The sequence below is a fragment of the Capricornis sumatraensis genome, chromosome 1 (assembly GCF_032405125.1).
Source record: "Capricornis sumatraensis isolate serow.1 chromosome 1, serow.2, whole genome shotgun sequence".
Lineage (NCBI taxonomy): Eukaryota > Metazoa > Chordata > Mammalia > Artiodactyla > Bovidae > Capricornis > Capricornis sumatraensis.
Window position 1 is genome coordinate 44210041 of NC_091069.1, and position 18381 is coordinate 44228421.

Here is an 18381-nt window from a genome sequence, read left to right on the forward strand (position 1 = left end):
CACTATTTGTGGCACTTTCATGGTCATTTGCAGACACACACAAAGGAATGAAAAATTTGAATTGCCTGATGTACACGTTCTCACCTGAAATTGAACAAAGCAGCACTCTGCCTTCTTTTAGCTTTTAAGCTGTAAATACATGTCCCTTTTGTTGTCTGTTTAGTGCCACACTTTTTTGTATTTTTGCTCATGATTTTGCTGTTCAAAATGGTTTCTAAACACAGCAGTGAAGTGCTTTCTAGTGTCTCTAAGCACAGGAGGGCTACATGAGGGAAATATGTTGTGTAAGCTTTATTCAGGTATGAGTTACAGTGGTATTAGCCAAAAGTACACTGTTAAAGACTGAACAATATTTATTAAATAAGGTGTCTTTAAACAGAAACACGTACAAAATAAGATTATATGTTGATTGGATGATGAAAGTTCTGGAGATTTGTAGGAGCATAACTCAGTATTATGCATAACTCTTATGGAAAAGTGAAGAAGAACAAAAGAGCCTCTTGATGAAAGCGAAAGAGGAGAGTGAAAAAGTTGCCTTAAAGCTCAACATTCAGAACACAAATATCACAGCATCTGGTCCCATCAGTTCAGTTCAATCAGTTCAGTTCAGTCACTCAGTCATGTCCGACTCTTTGTGACCCCATGAATCGCACCACGCCAGGCCTCCCTGTCCATCACCAACTCCTGGAGTTCACCCAAACTCATGTCCATCAAATTGGTGATGCCATCCAGCCATCTCATCCTCTGTCGTCCCCTTCTCCTCCTGCCCCCAGTCCCTCCCAGCATCAGGGTCTTTTCCAATGAGTCAACTCTTCTCATGAGGTGGCCAAAGTACTGGAGTTTCAGCCTCAGCATCATTCCTTCCAGTGAACACCCAGGACTGATCTCCTTTAGGATGGACTGGTTGGATCTCCTTGCAGTCCAAAGGACTCACAAGAGTCTTCTCCAGCATCACAGTTCAAAAGCATCAATTTTTTGGCGCTCAGCTTTCTTCACAGTCCAACTCTCACATCCATACATGACCACTGGAAAAACCATAGCCTTGACTAGATGGACCTTTGTTGGCAAAGTAATATCTCTGCTTTTGAATATGCTATCTAGGTTGCTCATAACTTTTCTTCCAAGGAGTAGGCGTCTTTTAATTTCATGGCTGCAATCACCATCTGCAGTGATTTTGGAGCCCCCAAAAATAAAGTCTGACACTGTTTCCACTGTTTCTCCATCTATTTGCCATGAAGTGATGGGACCAGATGCCATGATCTTCGTTTTCTGAATGCTGAGCTTTAAGCCAACTTTTTCACTCTCCTCTTTCACTTTCATCAAGAGGCTTTTTAGTTCCTCTTCACTCTCTGCCATAAGGGTGGTGTCATCTGTATATCTGAGGTTATTGATATTTCTCCCGGCAGTCTTGATTCCAGCTTGTGTTTCTTCCAGCCCAGCGTTTCTCATGATATACTCTGCATATAAATTAAACAAGTAGGATGTCAATATACAGCCTTGACGTACTCCTTTTCCTGTTTGGAACCAGTCTGTTGTTCCATGTCCAGTTCTAACTGTTGCTTCCTGACTTACATATAGGTTTCTCAAGAGGCAGGTCTGGTGGTATGGTATTCCCATCTCTTTCAGAATTTTCCAGTTTCTTGTGATCCACACAGTCAAAGGCTTTGGCATAGTCAATAAAGCAGAAATAGATGATTTTCTGGAACTCTCTTGCTTTTTTGATGATCCAGCAGATGTTGGCAATTTGATCTCTGGTTCCTCTGCCTTTTCTAAAACCAGCTTGAACATCTGGAAGTTCATGGTTCATGGCAAATAGATGGGGAAACAGTGGAAACAGTGGCTGACTTCATTTTTGGGGGCTCCAAAATCATTGCAGATGGTGACTGCAGCCATGAAATTAAAAGACGCCTACTCCTTGGAAGAAAAGTTATGACCTACCCAGACAGCATATTCAAAAGCAGAGATATTACTTTGCCAACAAAGGTCCATCTAGTTAAGGCTATGGTTTTTCCAGTGGTCATGTATGGATGTGAGAGTTGAACTATAAAGAAAGCTGAGTGCCAAAGAATTGATGCTTTTGAACTGTGGTGCTGGAGAAGACTCTTGTGAATCCCTTGAACTGCAAGGAGATATAACCCATCCATCCTAAAGAAAATCAGTCCTGAATATTCATTGGAAGGACTGATGCTGAAGCTGAAACTCCAATACTTTGGCCACCTGATGTGAAGAGCTGACTCATTTGAACAGACCCTGATGCTGAGAAAGATTGAAGGCAAGAGGAGAAGGGTCGACAGAGGATGAGATGGTTGGATGGCATCACTGACTGAATGAACATGAGTTTGAGTAGACTCTGCGAGTTGGTGATGGACAGGGAGGCCTGGCGTGCTGCAGTCCATGGGGTCGCAAGAAGTCGGAGACGACTGAGTGACTGAACTGAACTGAACTGAACCTTGTATTTCCCATGGAGCAAAGGTTCATTATTTGCTTATTACATGTTCTAGTGACTATAGAACAAACCGAATAACGAGAACCAACTGCATGTTTTTCTTTCCTCTATGGTTGATGTTACAGCAGCATTTCAGTTATCTAATTATAAGCTGCAAAAAGGATATTGGAACCAGGTCTGCCATAAAACAATAGAAAAATATGCCAACCATGAAAAAATCGGAAAAATTCTAATAAAAATAAAAATTCTAATAAAGAATAGAAAATATACATTAGAAGGTAGAAGACTTTTGATGTTGAAAAAAAAGTTTTTATTTTGAAAAAAGATTAATTTCCTTAATTGTACATTAAGGGACAAGATTAATGAAAGACGTTCTTCACCCCACTGTTCAATTATAACCCTCAAATTTTGTATATCCTTTGTCTTGTACATATTTTTCCTCCCCTTTGGCAGTTGATATTGAAAGCTGAAGGTTAAGACAATTATTATAGAAGGGAGAGTTTAGCTGCTTTGTGTAATCTAAACATCTTTTTTTCTAGAATGTACTTTCAAACCTAAAACTTACTTTACAAAGTTCTCTTGTTTACTTTTTGCAGGTGATTCAAATAGTTTATGTGTTGCCCCATCTCTAGTTACAGATCAACATAGATGGACTATATATCATTCCAAAGTAAATCTCCCAGCAGCATTAAATGATCCTAGATTAGCAAAAAGAGAATCTGACTTCTTCACAAAAACATGGGGATTGGACTTTGTGGACACTGAAGTCATACCTTCATTCTACCTCCCACAGATCAGCAAGGAACATTTTACAGTATATCAACAGGAAATCTCTCAGGTAATATCTAATCTTGAAGTAATAGGTCAAAAGTGAAATGTTTCTTTTTTGATGTATTCTGATAGGTGTGAGGTAGTATCTCACTGTGGTTTTAATTTGCTTTTCCCTGATGATTACTGATGGTGAACATCTTTTCGTGTGTCTGTTGACCATTTGTATGTCTTCTTCACATGGCCCCTGTGAGATTATGACTCAGGCAGTAGCTGTGGGCCTACTGGAGGGGTGGGGCTGAGTCCCCATGTGGCTGTCTGCTCAGCCTGGGGTGGGCTCAGGGCTGGGTTCCCCGTGCTAATAGACTAGAGGGAGGGTTCCAAAACGGTGCTTACCAGCACTGGTGTCATTGCAGTACAGCATGCTCCCAAAATGTCTGCTCCCATTATCTCCATTCCCTGGAGGCATCCCAGTTGCCTCCTGCTTCTTCCAAGTTTATCCAGTGAGTTTCGAGCAAGCTCCTTTCAGATAGCTGTCTATGGCTAGGTCTCAGAGCAAATGAGATTTTGTGCACAGCCTTTCAGAGCAGAGTCTCTGTTTCCTATAGCTCTCCAGCTCTCCTGAACATAAGATCCTCTAGTTTTTAAAGTCACACATTCTGGAGGCTCGTCTTCCCTGTGCAGGACCCTGGACTGGGGAACCTGAAGTGGGGCACAGATCCCTTGCTCCTTGGGGAGGACCTGTGTGATTGTGATATTTCTCCCATTTGTGGGTCCCTGACCTACAGGTATAGGTCATACTTTTACCTCTCCTACCTATGTTGTTGTGGTTTCCTTTCTATGTCTTTAATTGTGAAAAATCTTTTCTGCTATTCTTCAGGTTCTCATTGATAGTTACTCTGTAAATAATTGTAATTGTGGTATGTCTGTGGGAGGAGGTGAGTTCAGATTCTACTTCACCATCTTGGCCACCTCCACTAGTGGTTTTAAATGGTAAATTTTATGTTATTTCACCACAGAAGAAATAGGCAAGGGATCTGAACAGGCATTTCATCAAAGAAGAGATGCAGTTGGCTAGTAAGCATATGACGGAGAAGGCAATGGCACCCCACTCCAGTACTCTTGCCTGGAAAATCCCATGGATGGAGGAGCCTGGTAGGCTGCAGTCCATGGGGTCACTGAGAGTCGGACATGACTAAGCGACTTCACTTTCACTTTTCACTTTCATGCATTGGAGAATGAAATGGCAACCCACTCCAGTATTCTTGCCTTGAGAATCCCAGGGACGGGGGAGCCTGGTGGGCTGCTGTCTATGGGGTCCCACAGAGTCGGACATGACTGAAGCGACTTAGCAGCAGCAGCAGCAGCAGCAGCAGTAAGCATATGAAAAGTTGTCCAATATCATATGTCAGTCGGGAACTGCAAATTAAAATGAGGTGCCACTACATGTCTTTTAGAATGATGAAAATCCAAAAAGCTGTCAAGACCAAAAGCTGGCAAGGATGTGACTAATAGGAACTCTTATTCATCATACATAGGAATGTAAAATGGTACAGCCCCTTTGGAAGATAGTTCTAGAATACTGCCATCAGAATTCTGAATATTACTAACCCAGCATTATTTTTCCTTACCACATTGCGCTTTCCCATATGTCCTATGTATGGTATTTGAAAAGATAGCAGTATAGTTAGTGGTCATCTAATCTGAAATCAGAGTGGGGTTTCTTTCTGACTTTTTTTTTTGGACTCAGAGGAGGTATTAACTAATAATCTGTCTTTCTATTTTGGGTATATAGGTTTAAAATTTTTCTACCTTATTTTAAAAAAGTTGTCTTCATTGCGGCATTTGGGATCTTCCTTAGCAGTACATGGACGCTTCAGGGAGGCACGCAGGCTTGAGCTTCTCTTTAGTTGTGGGTGGGTGCCAGAGTGCGGGGGTTTCAGTAGTTGCAGCTCACATTCTTAGGTGCTCCAAGGCATATGGGATCTTAGTTCCTCCACAGGGATTGAACCCATGTCCCCTATGTTAGAAGGCAGATTCTTAACCATTGGACCACCAGGGAAGTCCCCCCATTGATTTTTGTTATAAAAATAAGGGTTTTTTAAATTGACTTTTCCACTTCATTCCAAATTTATGGAGATTTTGCTGTAACTGTATAAAATGGGTAAGTATATAGACATTCATACATCTAAGTGATATTTGGTTTATTAAGCATACTTGTTACTTGTATTTAAGTTCAAGAGGCTAGTGATTTCATATTAGAAAATTTTAGAACTTATTTGGTATATTCTGATATTCTGTTGTTAAATATTTTAATGCTTTGAATACTCATATTGCCACATAGCATTGATAATATTTATTTGTCTTTTTAATAGAGAGAGAAGATTCATGAGAGATGCAAGAATATTTGTCCCCCTAAAGATACCTTTGACAGAACTCTCTTACATACTCATGGTAAGAATATTTGCTGTTTGTAGCATAGCATAAATATTAATGAACAGAATCTTAATTAGGGGACCTTGTTAACTGTAATATCTAATTTTTATTTCTAGCAAAATTTCTATAGCCTACAATCATAATCTTTTGTAAAACAGTTAAAAAGAAAAATCATGGATCTGATGGTAGTATTATCCTTCAGTTCAACAAATAGTTAATATTTAGGTACTTTGTACTTTGCTTGTTGCCTAAAAATACATGAATAAGAAATAGGCCTATCCTCACTAAGCTGATGGTCTCCTGAACAAAGTTAAACAAACCAATTGCAGCACTGTATATTGAGCAATAAGTTCAGCTTGGTAATATTGTAAAGAGTTCCTAACTTAGGTTTATGAAAACTCCTGGTTAATGAGGATTGTCTGTGTTTTAAACTATCAAGAAATATTTATGTGGAAAAAGGCATTCCAGGAAAGGAGACAGTTTATGCAAAGTCATAGAGTCAAAGGGAAATTATCATGTTCTAGACCTGCAAGAACTTAGTATGCTGGCTCTCCTGGGAACCAGAAATGAGCTGAAAAAGTAGGTAGGAGTCAGATCATGAAGAGCCTTGTATATCATGCTAAGGAATTTTTCTTTTCTAAAAGTAGTGTAGAGCTCCAAAATATTTTAAATCAGACATGCTCAGAGTTATGATTATTCATTTCACTGTAAAAACAGTTGTGGATAGTAAATTTATAGATGATAAAACTGGAGGCAAGAATACAGTTGAAGGCTATTGCCATAATACAACTGAGGAATCATGTGTCCCTAATAGCAGTTATAATGAAGATGGAGAAGAAATTAGATCTTTAAGATATGCCTCAGAAATGGAGACACAAGTTTTGGTTATCAGTCATTCATTAGTAATGGAGCAAGATGGTTAAAGGATGATTCACAGATTTTTTACTTGGATACCCGGCCAGGTGAGAGGTACAGTTTGGTGAGAGAGGTAATATTGGAGAAGGAGGAATTCTGGAGGAGATGGAGGGTGGTTTAATTGAGGTTTTGCAGAGAAGGAGAAGTCTGGTGTTTAACCCGAAGCTCAGGAAAGAGATTTAGGCTGGAGATACCAAGTATAATAGATGTTATCATAGACCACATGCTGGCCAATAGCATGGTAGTTGAATCCAAGGACCTAGGTGGGATCACCTAGGAAGGTGTGAGTAGTAAGGAGAAAAGAACTGATGATAGAACACTAGAAAGCTGTCACATTTAAATGGCAGTAGAAAATGAGGTACTTGGAGACTAAAAAGTAGTGGTCTGAGAGTAGGAGAGTCAACCAAGAGAGAGTTCCACCTTAAAAATAAAAGGTAGCTAGAATTTCAAAGAAATGTGAATGATTAGTCCACAGTGTCAGAATTCTTCAGGGATAGAGCAAGTTGGCTCTCTGTGGATTTGGCAATTTGGGAGATCTTAGGGAGAACATTTAGACTGAAGTAGTGGTTACAGAAACGTCAATACTGTGTGCTAAAGGAGCAAGTATAAAAGTAAGAAGTGGAGACTGCCAGTATGAATGTGACTTGATCTGAGATGTAAAGTTTTGATTAGAGGGAACAGAATCTCTCTAGTTTGTTTCTACTAGTAGTTGTGGTAGAAGGATGTTTTTGCAAGGCCAGGATTAGATGAGGCAAGAGAGATATTTGCATAATCCTGAGAGTGAGTGCTTCCTGAAATTTTGCACCTGAGATTCTCCTTTGCCTTAATCTACACTAGGCCCTGGGTTTTATCTTTCTTCATCATCACCTTTTTTTCTTTTAATGGAAGAGAACTGAGCATGTTTGTATGCCAAGAGGAAAGGGCTTCTAAAAGGTTAAAAGTATGGAGAGGCAGGGTAGTTGATGAAGTGAACTCAGAGAAGAGGCAGGAGAGGATGGAGTCCAAGTACAGAACGCTGAGTTTGGAAAGGAGGGTGCCTTGTCATGAGATCTAATTGGCGAGATGAAGATAAAAGAGGTTCATTTTCAAGAAGCTTGTAGGTGATACAAATTAAGATGTCTAAGAAGAAAACTAATACGGTATTGAAAAAACTTTGATCGAAGAAATTCTGGATGGGATGGTGGATATTTTGAACAATAAAAATAGTATTTCTGTAAGATAGTACCAAGCTTTCTGTGTCCATTTTAAAAAGATTTGAAATGTATTTAGTTGTTTTATTGCTACTATACAATTAATAAAAATTACTTGAAACGGGTCTTATTCAGCACTTTGCCTACTACTAGCAGCAGCAGACATAAGGAGGTATTTATTTATTGAAGAAAGAAACTTAAGTGCTTATTTAGTTGTGACCTAGTATAGTGTTGAATCTGTCAAATATGTTTTATGGAAATAAAGTGAAAACAAGTTTTAAAAAATCATATTTTTCCTTTTCTTTTTAAAAATAGATAAATCCAGGACAGATCTGGAGCAAGTACCTAAGGTAACAAAGCCTGAAAAATGAAATACAGCTTTTTAATATTTGATCTTAAATTTTGTCTTGAAAGAAACTTTCCCTGGGCTGTTTTCTGATGCTTTGACCACTTTGATTTTTCTGGGACTTTGTTGCGTCACTTTTATTTGCTCTCTTTTGCTTTATCAGTCTCTTCTTTATCACCAAAACCTACAACTATGTTTAAATCTCTTTAAAAAAAAATTTGATCTTATTGCATCCTCAGTTGCTCAGTCGTGTCTGACTCTTTGCAACCCCATGGACTGTAGCCTGCCAGGCTCCTCTGTCTGTGGGATTTTTCAGGCAAGAATACTGAGGCGGGTTGCCATTTCCTCCTCCAGGGGATCTTCCAACCCAGAGACTGAACCCGCATCTCCTGCATCTCCTTCACTGGCAGGCTGATTCTTTACCACTGAGCCTCCTGGGAAGCCCCCGTTGATCTTATTACCCCACCAAATTATTAGAGATATCTTCTTTGCATGAAAATTTGTGTAGAGGAGTGTAATAGATGAGTGTGTTTTTGTTTTCTGGGGTAAGAGTCCGTTGCATTCATCAGATTCTCAGAGGTCTATGATAACTGCTTTTTAGGGTAAGAAGAGACAGAAAGATGAAAGAAACTGGAAAGGGCAGTCATGTTTAAAGTTCTTTGATTTCTACAAAACAAAATTAAAACTCTGTCATATAAGGCCCTTAATTATTCATTTCCATCATAGTCATACTCTTTTGCCTACTAATCTTAGACATTTTTTATTTTTTCTTTGTTACACATTTTTTACTTCAAACTTTTTGCTGGCTCCATGCTTTATTTGCACTGTTCCTTTAGCCTGAAAGACTTTTATATCTCCACATCTTATCTTGTATAGTTTCTTGCTTAAATGGCAACTTGTATGAATACATTTCCCCCCAAGTGAAGATCATTGGACCCTTTGCCAAACTCTCATAGCATTTTATCTAGATCCCTACTGTCCCTTTTAAGACATTTGTTACTCTTTTACCTATAAAATATTTATGTATATGTTTTATCACATCTCTGTGGTGAAAGATCCTTGAGATTAGGATCTCTGTAATAATTTAGCTTTGTTTCCACCTTAGTGCCTAGCATAAGAATAAATCATAATCATAAACATATATTGAATTAATCAATCCTTTTAGTTATACTAGAGGGATTAGAAAATATACTCATGTCCCTAGTTCCTAGTTAGATTTCCCAGTCATTTAGTTCAGTTCAGTTGCTCAGTCATGTCTGACTCTTTGTGACTCCATGATGACTGCAGCACGCCAGGCTTCCCTGTCCATCACCAACTCCTGGAGCTTGCTCAGACTCATGTCCATTGAGTTGGTGATGCCATCCAACCATCTCATCTTCTGTTTTCTTCTTCTCCTCCTGCCTTCAATCTTTTCCCAATCATATTCATACTAATTTTAGATATGGGTCATATGAATCAGTGAATATAGTAAAATATAATATAGAAATTAATTAATATGTTAATTGATTAAAACATGTTTCAAGCCTTATTCTGTGTGCTGGAATACAAAGATTAATAATCTATAAATCGAGTCTTATAGGAACATATGGTCTCTGGGGGGAGATGTACATATTAAATAAATAATATTTATGAAGTATGAGATAAATAAGTATACTTGTGTTTAGAAAAGTGAAAGTAAAAGTCACTGAGTTGTGTCCTGACTCTTTGCGACCCCATGGACTATACAGTCCATGGAGTTCTCTAGGCCAGAATACTGGAGTGGGTAGCCTTTCCTTTCTCCAGGGGATCTTCCCAACCCAGGGATCAAAGCCAGGTCTCCCACATTACAGGTGGATTCTTTACCAGCTGAGCCGCAAGGGAAGCCACTTGTGTTTAGAGATGGGGTTAAATAAATAAACTTAAATAAATAAACTTTCTAAGAGAGTTTGGTCTGTCAGTCATGGGAATTCACTGAGAAATTTAAAAAGAGAAGTTGATGATAATAGTTACAGTTGTGTTTTAATGGTATGTCTGACAGTAGTATAGAGCATGGATTAGGGAAGGATATCAGTAAGTAGCCATTTGCTGTAATCCAGAGATAGATTTTTGTATACATAGCTTGTTATCACTTCCTTATTCTGTATATGTCTGAGATTCAAGTTAATTATTTTAATGAAGGGGATATTAGATGTAAAGAAAATGTTTATCTAATTGAGGGAAATGCTTTTTTTTATTAGATTTTTATGAAGCCAGATTTTGCCTTGGACGATTCCTTAACTTTTAATTCAGTTTTACCATGGTCTCATTTTAATACTGCTGGTGGAAAAGGAAATCGTGATGCAGCTTCCTCAAAGTTGCTACAAGAAAAGGTAATTTTAATTTTTTCCATGTAGAAAACTATTTTAATTAAATGATACAATTGGGTTAGCCAAAAAATTCATTCAGATTTTTTGTGATATCATACAGAAAAACCTGAATGAACATTTTGGCCAACCCAATATTTGTGTGTGTTCATAGTTATTTAGTAGGCACTAATTTCTTTAATTTCATCCTTATTGTTACTGATAATTTGAACCCTTTAAATCTTAACTGATAAAGTAACAGTATTTTGTTTCAATGCAATACCAGTTGTGCTGTTGAAAAGGAAAAGCTTATTGTTTGAGTGCTTCTTATCCACATCAGCAGTTGACAGAAATGCAGATGAAAGGATGTAGTAGATAATGTAATTAATTGTTTTCAATTTATTCCAAACAATATATTGGCTAATTTTATATTCTTTATGATTTAAATCACAGAAAATGAACTTTTCCTAAGAAACTATTTTTCCTCCTTTACACATAGTAATGATGATTATTTTGAAGCAAAAATATCATAGTTAAAAATTACAGTGTTCATTTAGCTTTGTAAAGCTTTGCAAAGCCTAGCCTTTTGCATGTCTGCAGTTTTTCAAAATTTTGTAATGTTCTATATTTCAGAAGTCAACACCTGAAAGTCATTTAAAATGTAAAACTTTAAACAGAACTCACATATCAAGACTCTTTTAAAACTGGAATAGGAAATAAAGACCTTTGATCTCTGTTCTTTCCTAGCACTCAGTTTAGAACATTCCTGAAACTGACTGTGGTTCCTAAACTGAGATGAAACATTCTGTTGTAGTCTAATGACAACTCTTGGCAGTTTGAAAGCTTGTCTCATGTGGGCTATTCAATAAGTTGGGTCTAGTCCTCTTCAACTGAAGAAAGGGCGACTTAGGAAAGGAGAAGAAATGTGAGGAAAGAATTATGAGTATGCCTTCCTCATAGTTGAAAACGAGTTCCCTTTTTTTTGGGGGGGGGCAACATTTTCATTTATGAAGTTTTTCCTTGAGTTAAAATAAATTCATAAATCTTAGGAAAAGGGTAGATTTATGGACATAGGCTCACTCCCAGACTGCTTTTTTATATTCCAAGTATATCCCCTTGTATACCTTAAAAGAGAAAAATAACAGAAGCCAATAAAAATTTCATCAATCTATACAAATATTTTTATGAATACTTTAAAAAATTGTTCCCTTTATAGAATTTTTAATAGGAAATTAATTATGAAAATATTATGTCTTTGAAAAGAATATATCAATGGAATATTGATAAATTGCAAAAATCTTTGAAACTCAAATGAAATACTTTTCTCATGCTAAATGGTAGAGTGACTAATGGATTTTTTTTTGGGTAAGTTGCAAAATCAGCTTTGTTACTGTTACATTTTGTTTCCTTCTTACTCTGCTCTATTCTTAGAAAAGGAATGGAAAACAGGATTCCAAGACAAGATTCAAACTCACTATATGATTGATGATAATTGTTTTATCTTGCTAGCTTTAAAGAGGGGATGCTAGCAAGGATTAGAGAAATTTATATCTTATTGAAGTGCTGCTATTCAAAGTTGTGTTCTGCGATGAGATGAACAAGTTTGGTTTAGAATGTAAATCATTGTACTGTTTCCTTCATTAAGAAAGTCTTTCTATGAAAAATTCTAGCAAAGTTCCTCATTTCGTCATGGACCTCTTGAACAGTTCACAAACTGGCAGCAGCATATGGACTGCATTCCGAGTAGCACTGTCCTAAAGGAGTTACTCGTTCTCCATTTTCTGAAAATCGAGTTACTTTAGCTTGTGATGTAACTAAGTACTTTCATCTCCTTAGCTTTTTAGGTAAATAAATGAGCAGTCATTGAAGATAAAAAGAACAACAGCAAAATAGTATAAATGCAAGAGATGTAAACCATGAAAGAATGTCTTGTTTGTAACCTATTTATGAATAGATTATTGAAGGAGCCTTATTGAAGATATGCATCATCCTGCATAGTTTTAAGGAAACAAGCTTGGTGACCAAATAATCTCCTAATTTTATGAGTCCTAAATGTAGAAAGCTCATTAACCCTTTAACACTGAATTCTTCTGAGATGTTCAGAGATAATTCTGAAAGTTTGAGCTATGGGTTGAAGACTCTAAAAGTAAAAAAGTGAGAGACAAATAGAAAGATAATGTAGCCAATAAAAGACATATGCAGTTTTGAAGGAAGAAAAGACAACTCAAGTTTTAGGAGTCCATATTTGAAATTAGAAAGCATTTTTAATATATGTTACTCTAGGAATTAATTTTGATAGTGTTACTGATAAAATATATATGAATTAATTGTTTCAGGCATCTATCAACCATTTAAGAGGAAAGCACATTGGAAATAACCTGGATTTTACAAATTTATAAAATAATAATTGCTGAAATGTAAAATAAACAGCCCTGGAAAAAAAAAAGATCCAAATGAATTCTGGTACATTCTATAATTGGTGACTTGATCACCAATCTGTCTTTCATGAATTCTGTAGTGTTTTGAGGCAGCATGGTGCAGTAGAAAGAACTTCAGTTTTTGAGTTAGACAGACCTGAACTCAAATTTCAGTTTTTCTGCTTACTAATTATATGACTTTATTCAAGTAATTTAATGTTTCTGAGCCTTAGTATCTTCATTTCTAAAAGGAAATAATAATAAAACCTGTATTCTAAGACTGTTGAAATTAGTAAATTATATATATATATATATATACATATATAAAATAACAGAGCCTAATACATAGAAGGAAGAAGTCAATAAATAATAACCTATAATTATCTTTCAGTTAGATAAATGACTTGATATTGGTGATAGCGATGATATGTAGAGGTTAAGGAAATCAGTCTTCTCTCTTTCAGATCTTAGAACTTCTGAAACTAGGTTATACTCTGAGGTGACTGTGGGATACTTTTACTTTCTAGAAAGTAGTTTGTATTTGGAGAGCAGTAGTAACAGGAGCAGAGGAAGAAGGTAAATCACCTACTATGATTTTGTCTTACATTTATTAATCTTTGGGCTCTACCTTTCATCATCTTTCTATTTTGTGTGCCTAGTATCAAGCATCATATAATCTAATGGTTCATACAATGGGATTTAAAATACATGTAGAAATATTGTATCATTTTCAGAAAACATTTGGATAGTTAAAATATACTTATAATTCTATTATTTTTTTTTCCTCTTAAGCTGAGCCATTATCTGGATATTGTGGAAGTAAACATTGCTCACCAGATCTCTCTACGTTCAGAAGCATTTTTTCATGCAATGACCTCTCAACACGAATTGCAGGACTACCTCAAGAAAACTTCCCAGGCTGTAAAAATACTTCGAGATAAAATTGCACAGATTGATAAAGTAATGTGTGAAGGATCACTACACATTTTAAGACTGGCACTTACCAGAAATAATTGTGTTAAAGTATACAATAAACTGAAGTTAATGGCCACTGTACACCAGACTCAGCCTACAGTACAGGTGTTGTTATCTACTTCTGAATTTGTTGGAGCATTGGATTTAATAGCAACAACACAAGAGGTTCTACAGCAGGAACTTCAGGGCATTCATAGCTTCCGGTATGTCCATTAAGTAAGCCATTAGAAATAATGTTAAATTTTCAAAGGATAAATTTTAGTGTGTAATGAAAACTGAAAAAGTAAGAGTGTATTTAGAGTTACATGGGTATTTTTGTCTTCTAGATTGACCTGTTTAATATTATCATTCGGAAATTTTAGTCTTACTAAAATAAAAAAAAATCATAAGGACCAATATTTTCACAGATATTTAGATCAGTTCAGTTCAGTTGCTCAGTCGTGTCCAACTCTTTGCGACCCATGAACCACAGAATGCCAGGCCTCCCTGTCCATCACCAACTCCCGGAGTTTACCCAAACTCATGTCCATTGAGTTGGTAATGCCATCCAACCATCTCATCCTCTGTCTTCCCCTTCTCTTCCCGCCTTCAATCTTTCCCAACATCAGGGTCTTTTCAAATGAGTCAGCTCTTCTCATCAGGTGGCCAAAGTATTGGAGTTTCATCTTCAACATCAGTCCTTCCAAACACCCAGGACTGATTTCCTTAAGGATGGACTAGTTGGATCTCCTTGCAGTCCCAAGAGACTCTCAAGAGTCTTCTCCATCACCACAGTTCAAAAGCATCAATTCTTCAGCGCTCAGCTTTCTTTATAGTGCAACTCTCACATCCATACATGACTACTAGAAAACCATAGCCTTGACTAGACGGACCTTTGTTGACAAAGTAATGTCTCTGCTTGTTAATATGCTATCTAGGTTGCTCATAACTTTTCTTCCAAGGAGTAAGCATCTTCTAATTCCATGGCTGCAGTCACCATCTGCAATGATTTTGGAGCCCAAAAAAATAGAGTCAGCTACTGTTTCCGCTGTTTTCCCATCCCCATTTATTTCCCATGAAGTGATGGGACCGGATGCCATGATCTTCGTTTTCTGAATGTTGAGCTTTAAGCTAACTTTTTCACTCTCCTCTTTCATTTTCATCAAGAGGCTTTTTAGTTCCTCTTCACTTTCTGCCATAAGGGTGGTGTCATCTGCATATTTGAAGTTATTGATATTTCTCTCTGCAGTCTTGATTCCAGCCTGTGCCTCTTCCAGCCCAGCGTTTCTCATGATGTACTCTGCATGTAAGTTCAATAAGCAGGGTGACAATATACAGCCTTGACGTACTCCTTTTTCCTATTTGGAACCAGTCTGTTGTTCCATGTCCAGTTCTAACTGTTGCTTCCTGACCTACATCCAGATTTCTCAAGAGGCAGGTCAGGTGGTCTGATGAACTATAGACAGAGGTTTGTGACATTGTACAGGAGATAGGGATCAAGACCATTCCCAAGAAAAAGAAGTGCAAAAAAGCAAAATGTCTGTCTGAGGAGGCCTTGCAAATAGCTGTGAAAACAAGAGAAGCAAAAAGCAAAGGAGAAAAGGAAGATATACCCATTTGAATGCAGAGTTCCAAAGAATAGCAAGGAGAGATAAGAAAGCCTTCCTCAGCAATCAATGCAAAGAAATAGAGGAAAACAATAGAAAGGGAAAGACTAGGGATCTCTTCAAGAAAATTAGAGATAGCAAGGAAATATTTCATGCAAAGATGGGCTCAATAAAGGACAGAAATGATATGGACCTACCAGAAGCAGAAGATATTAAGAAAAGGTGGCATGAATACACAGAAGAACTGTACAAAAGAGATCTTCACGACCCAGATAATCACTATGGTGTGGTCACTCACCTAGAGCCAGACATCCTGGAATGTGAAGTCAAGTGGCCCTTAGGGAGCATCACTACAAACAAAGGTAGTGGAGGTGATGGAATTCCAGTTGAGCTATTTTAAATCCTGAAAGATGATGCTGTGAAAGTGCTGCACTCAATATGCCAGCCAATTTGGAAAACTCAGCAGTGGCCACAGGACTGGAAAGGGTCAGTTTTCATTCCAATCCCAAAGAAAGGCAATGCCAAAGAATGCTCAAACTACTGCACAGTTGCACTCATCTCACAAGCTAGTAAAGTAATGCTCAAAATTCTCCAAGCCAGACTTCAGCAATACGTGAACCGTGAACTTCCAGATGCTCAAGCTGGTTTTAGAAAAGGCAGAGGAACCAGAGATCAAATTGCCAACATTTGCTGGATCATCGAAAAAGCAAGAGAGTTCCAGAAAAACATTCATTTCTGCTTTATTGAGTATGCCAAAAGCTTTGACTGTGTGGATCACAATAACCTGTGGAAAATTCTGAAAGAGATATTTGGATAAAGAAGTAAAATTAAATTCTCTATTAGATGAAATTGATAAAGGGCCAGTCACAACTTTGAAACTGATAACATTTTGAAAACGTTGAAACGGCTTTGTGTCAAAGTAGAGAAAATGGAGAGAGGAATACCACTTCATTTTAAAAGCTATTGAATAAGTTTTAAATTAGGTAATTATTAAAATTCATTTCTCATTTGCAGTCTGTCACATTGCAAAAAAATTCACATGATGATGGAAGATACCCAATTTCTTTTGAGGCTTTATTTTGAAAATACCTTTAAAATTATAGTTTTAGTTATTTTATTTGCAATCATATCAGTTATTTAATTTGCAGATCAGACCAGTTTTAAGTCATCAAAATTTTTTAATATATTCTGAAAACCTTCAGAATATATTACGTTATAGAGCACATCTTCATAAAACTTCTCTGTAGTCACTCAGTAGTGTAAGATTTAGGTGGGTTTCTCAGCAGAAACCCACCTGAAGTCTTCAACAAGGACTTTGCAGGACTGTTTAACTGAGTGAAATCTTCAATATGGGCTTCCCTGGTGGCTCAGCTGGTAAAGAATCAGCCTGCAATGCAGGAGACCATGGTTCAATTCCTGGGAGGTATAGGCTACCCACTGCAGTATTCTTGGGCTTCCCTGATGTCTCAGACGATAAAGAATCTGTCTGCAATGTGGGAGACCTGAGTTTGATTCCTGGATTGGGAAGATCCCCTGGAGAAGGGAACAGCTACCCACTCCAGTATTCTCACCTGGGGAATTCCATGGGCAGAGGAGCCTGGCAGGCTACAGCCATGGGGTCAGAAAGAGTCAGATACAACTGAGCGACTTTTACTTTATCTTAAATATAAAATTATTTTAATTGAATTATAAGTTCTTACTAAGAGTAGGTAATTGGAATATTTATTTAGAAAGCACTTTAAAAAAATTGGCCCAAATTTAATTATGCAAGATTGATTCATTTATTTTAGAAATGGTAATTGATCATCTGTTACATGAGAGACACCTGGCAGAATACTGGGACTATAGCCGTGAACAAAGCAGAGATGCTTCTTGTTCTGTTTCTGCAATTTATTTGTCAGTAGGGATACAGAAATTACTAGGTAGTTATCATATGGTGCAGTACAGTATAATGATGAATGTACGGATTGCTATGGAGTTTAACCTTAGGGGAAAAACCTTCTCCAGACATTTATGTTTACAGAAGTTTGGATTACAGATCTCTTTGAAAGTCTGTTTTAAGCTGTGGTCAGACCTTCTTTCCATAAAAATATACCTGTACATAATATTTTGCAATCAATTTTGGGTGGTTTGTAGTCCTTTGGAGTCTGCTTTGAATTTCTCAGCATGGGAACCCAGGGTGACTAAATGATTTTTAGTTTCTCCTTTACCTCTGAAATTTTAAATATTTCTCTTTTAAATGTGTTCATGGAATATATTTTTTAAATTAATAATTTTGTCAGTATTTTAGCAAGATGGATTTCTGTAATAACAGATGTTTTTCACTTGTCACTACTATATAATTAAAATGTTGATGAATATTAGCAACTGATTCTACAAAGTAGAATGCTTTATCCTCTGAACAGAGAAATAGAAACAAAGATTAAATGCTTGCCTGCTGAACGCAAATTCTGAAACTATTCTAATTTTTACTCCAAAGGTCATGTAGTTTATTTCATTTTCTTGACTCATAAGTTTATGCCCAATAATATTGATTAAAAGTATAGTTATCCAAAGCTATCTGGAAAATATTTAAGAACAGGGTTGAATATTATTGGAAGGCAAAGTGAAAATTTTATAATCTTGTAATCATCTTGAGCTAGAACACAAGGAAGAGTTTACCTTTATTTTCAGGCTCACTTTTTGTTTATATCTTAACTCAGAAGGACAAAATATTCTTCATAAAAAATGACATAATTTTTAAAGACTTTCAAATATTCTAGTTGTCTACCTTTTGCTCATGTATCTTTCTAATATTTTTTTAAGACCTGCACTTTTATAAAGATCATTTATTCTTCACATAAAATATATATGAAAATATATTTGATCCTTGAAATATTGCAGGTTTCATGTAGAAAAGATTCAGTTATGTTGAAATTCAGGGGTATAATGTTATTTGCTCTGTCGTATTGTAAAGGTTTATGTAGAACCTCTTCTCAGTT

General features: G+C 36.7%; 1 protein-coding gene across 2 annotated transcripts in view; it reads left to right on the plus strand.

Moving 5' to 3' along the window:
• The window catches only part of VPS54 (VPS54 subunit of GARP complex), a 72603-nt gene that overhangs the window by 458 nt on the left and 53764 nt on the right, over positions 1–18381 (plus strand). Inside the window, exons 2-6 of one of the 2 annotated variants that reach the window (XM_068980635.1) lie at positions 3043–3284; positions 5590–5668; positions 8071–8105; positions 10318–10449; positions 13632–14017. In XM_068980635.1, the coding sequence (XP_068836736.1) occupies positions 3043–3284; positions 5590–5668; positions 8071–8105; positions 10318–10449; positions 13632–14017 (874 nt within the window). The remainder of the gene's footprint in view (positions 1–3042; positions 3285–5589; positions 5669–8070; positions 8106–10317; positions 10450–13631; positions 14018–18381) is intronic. The other variant, XM_068980642.1, reaches the window with a different exon arrangement.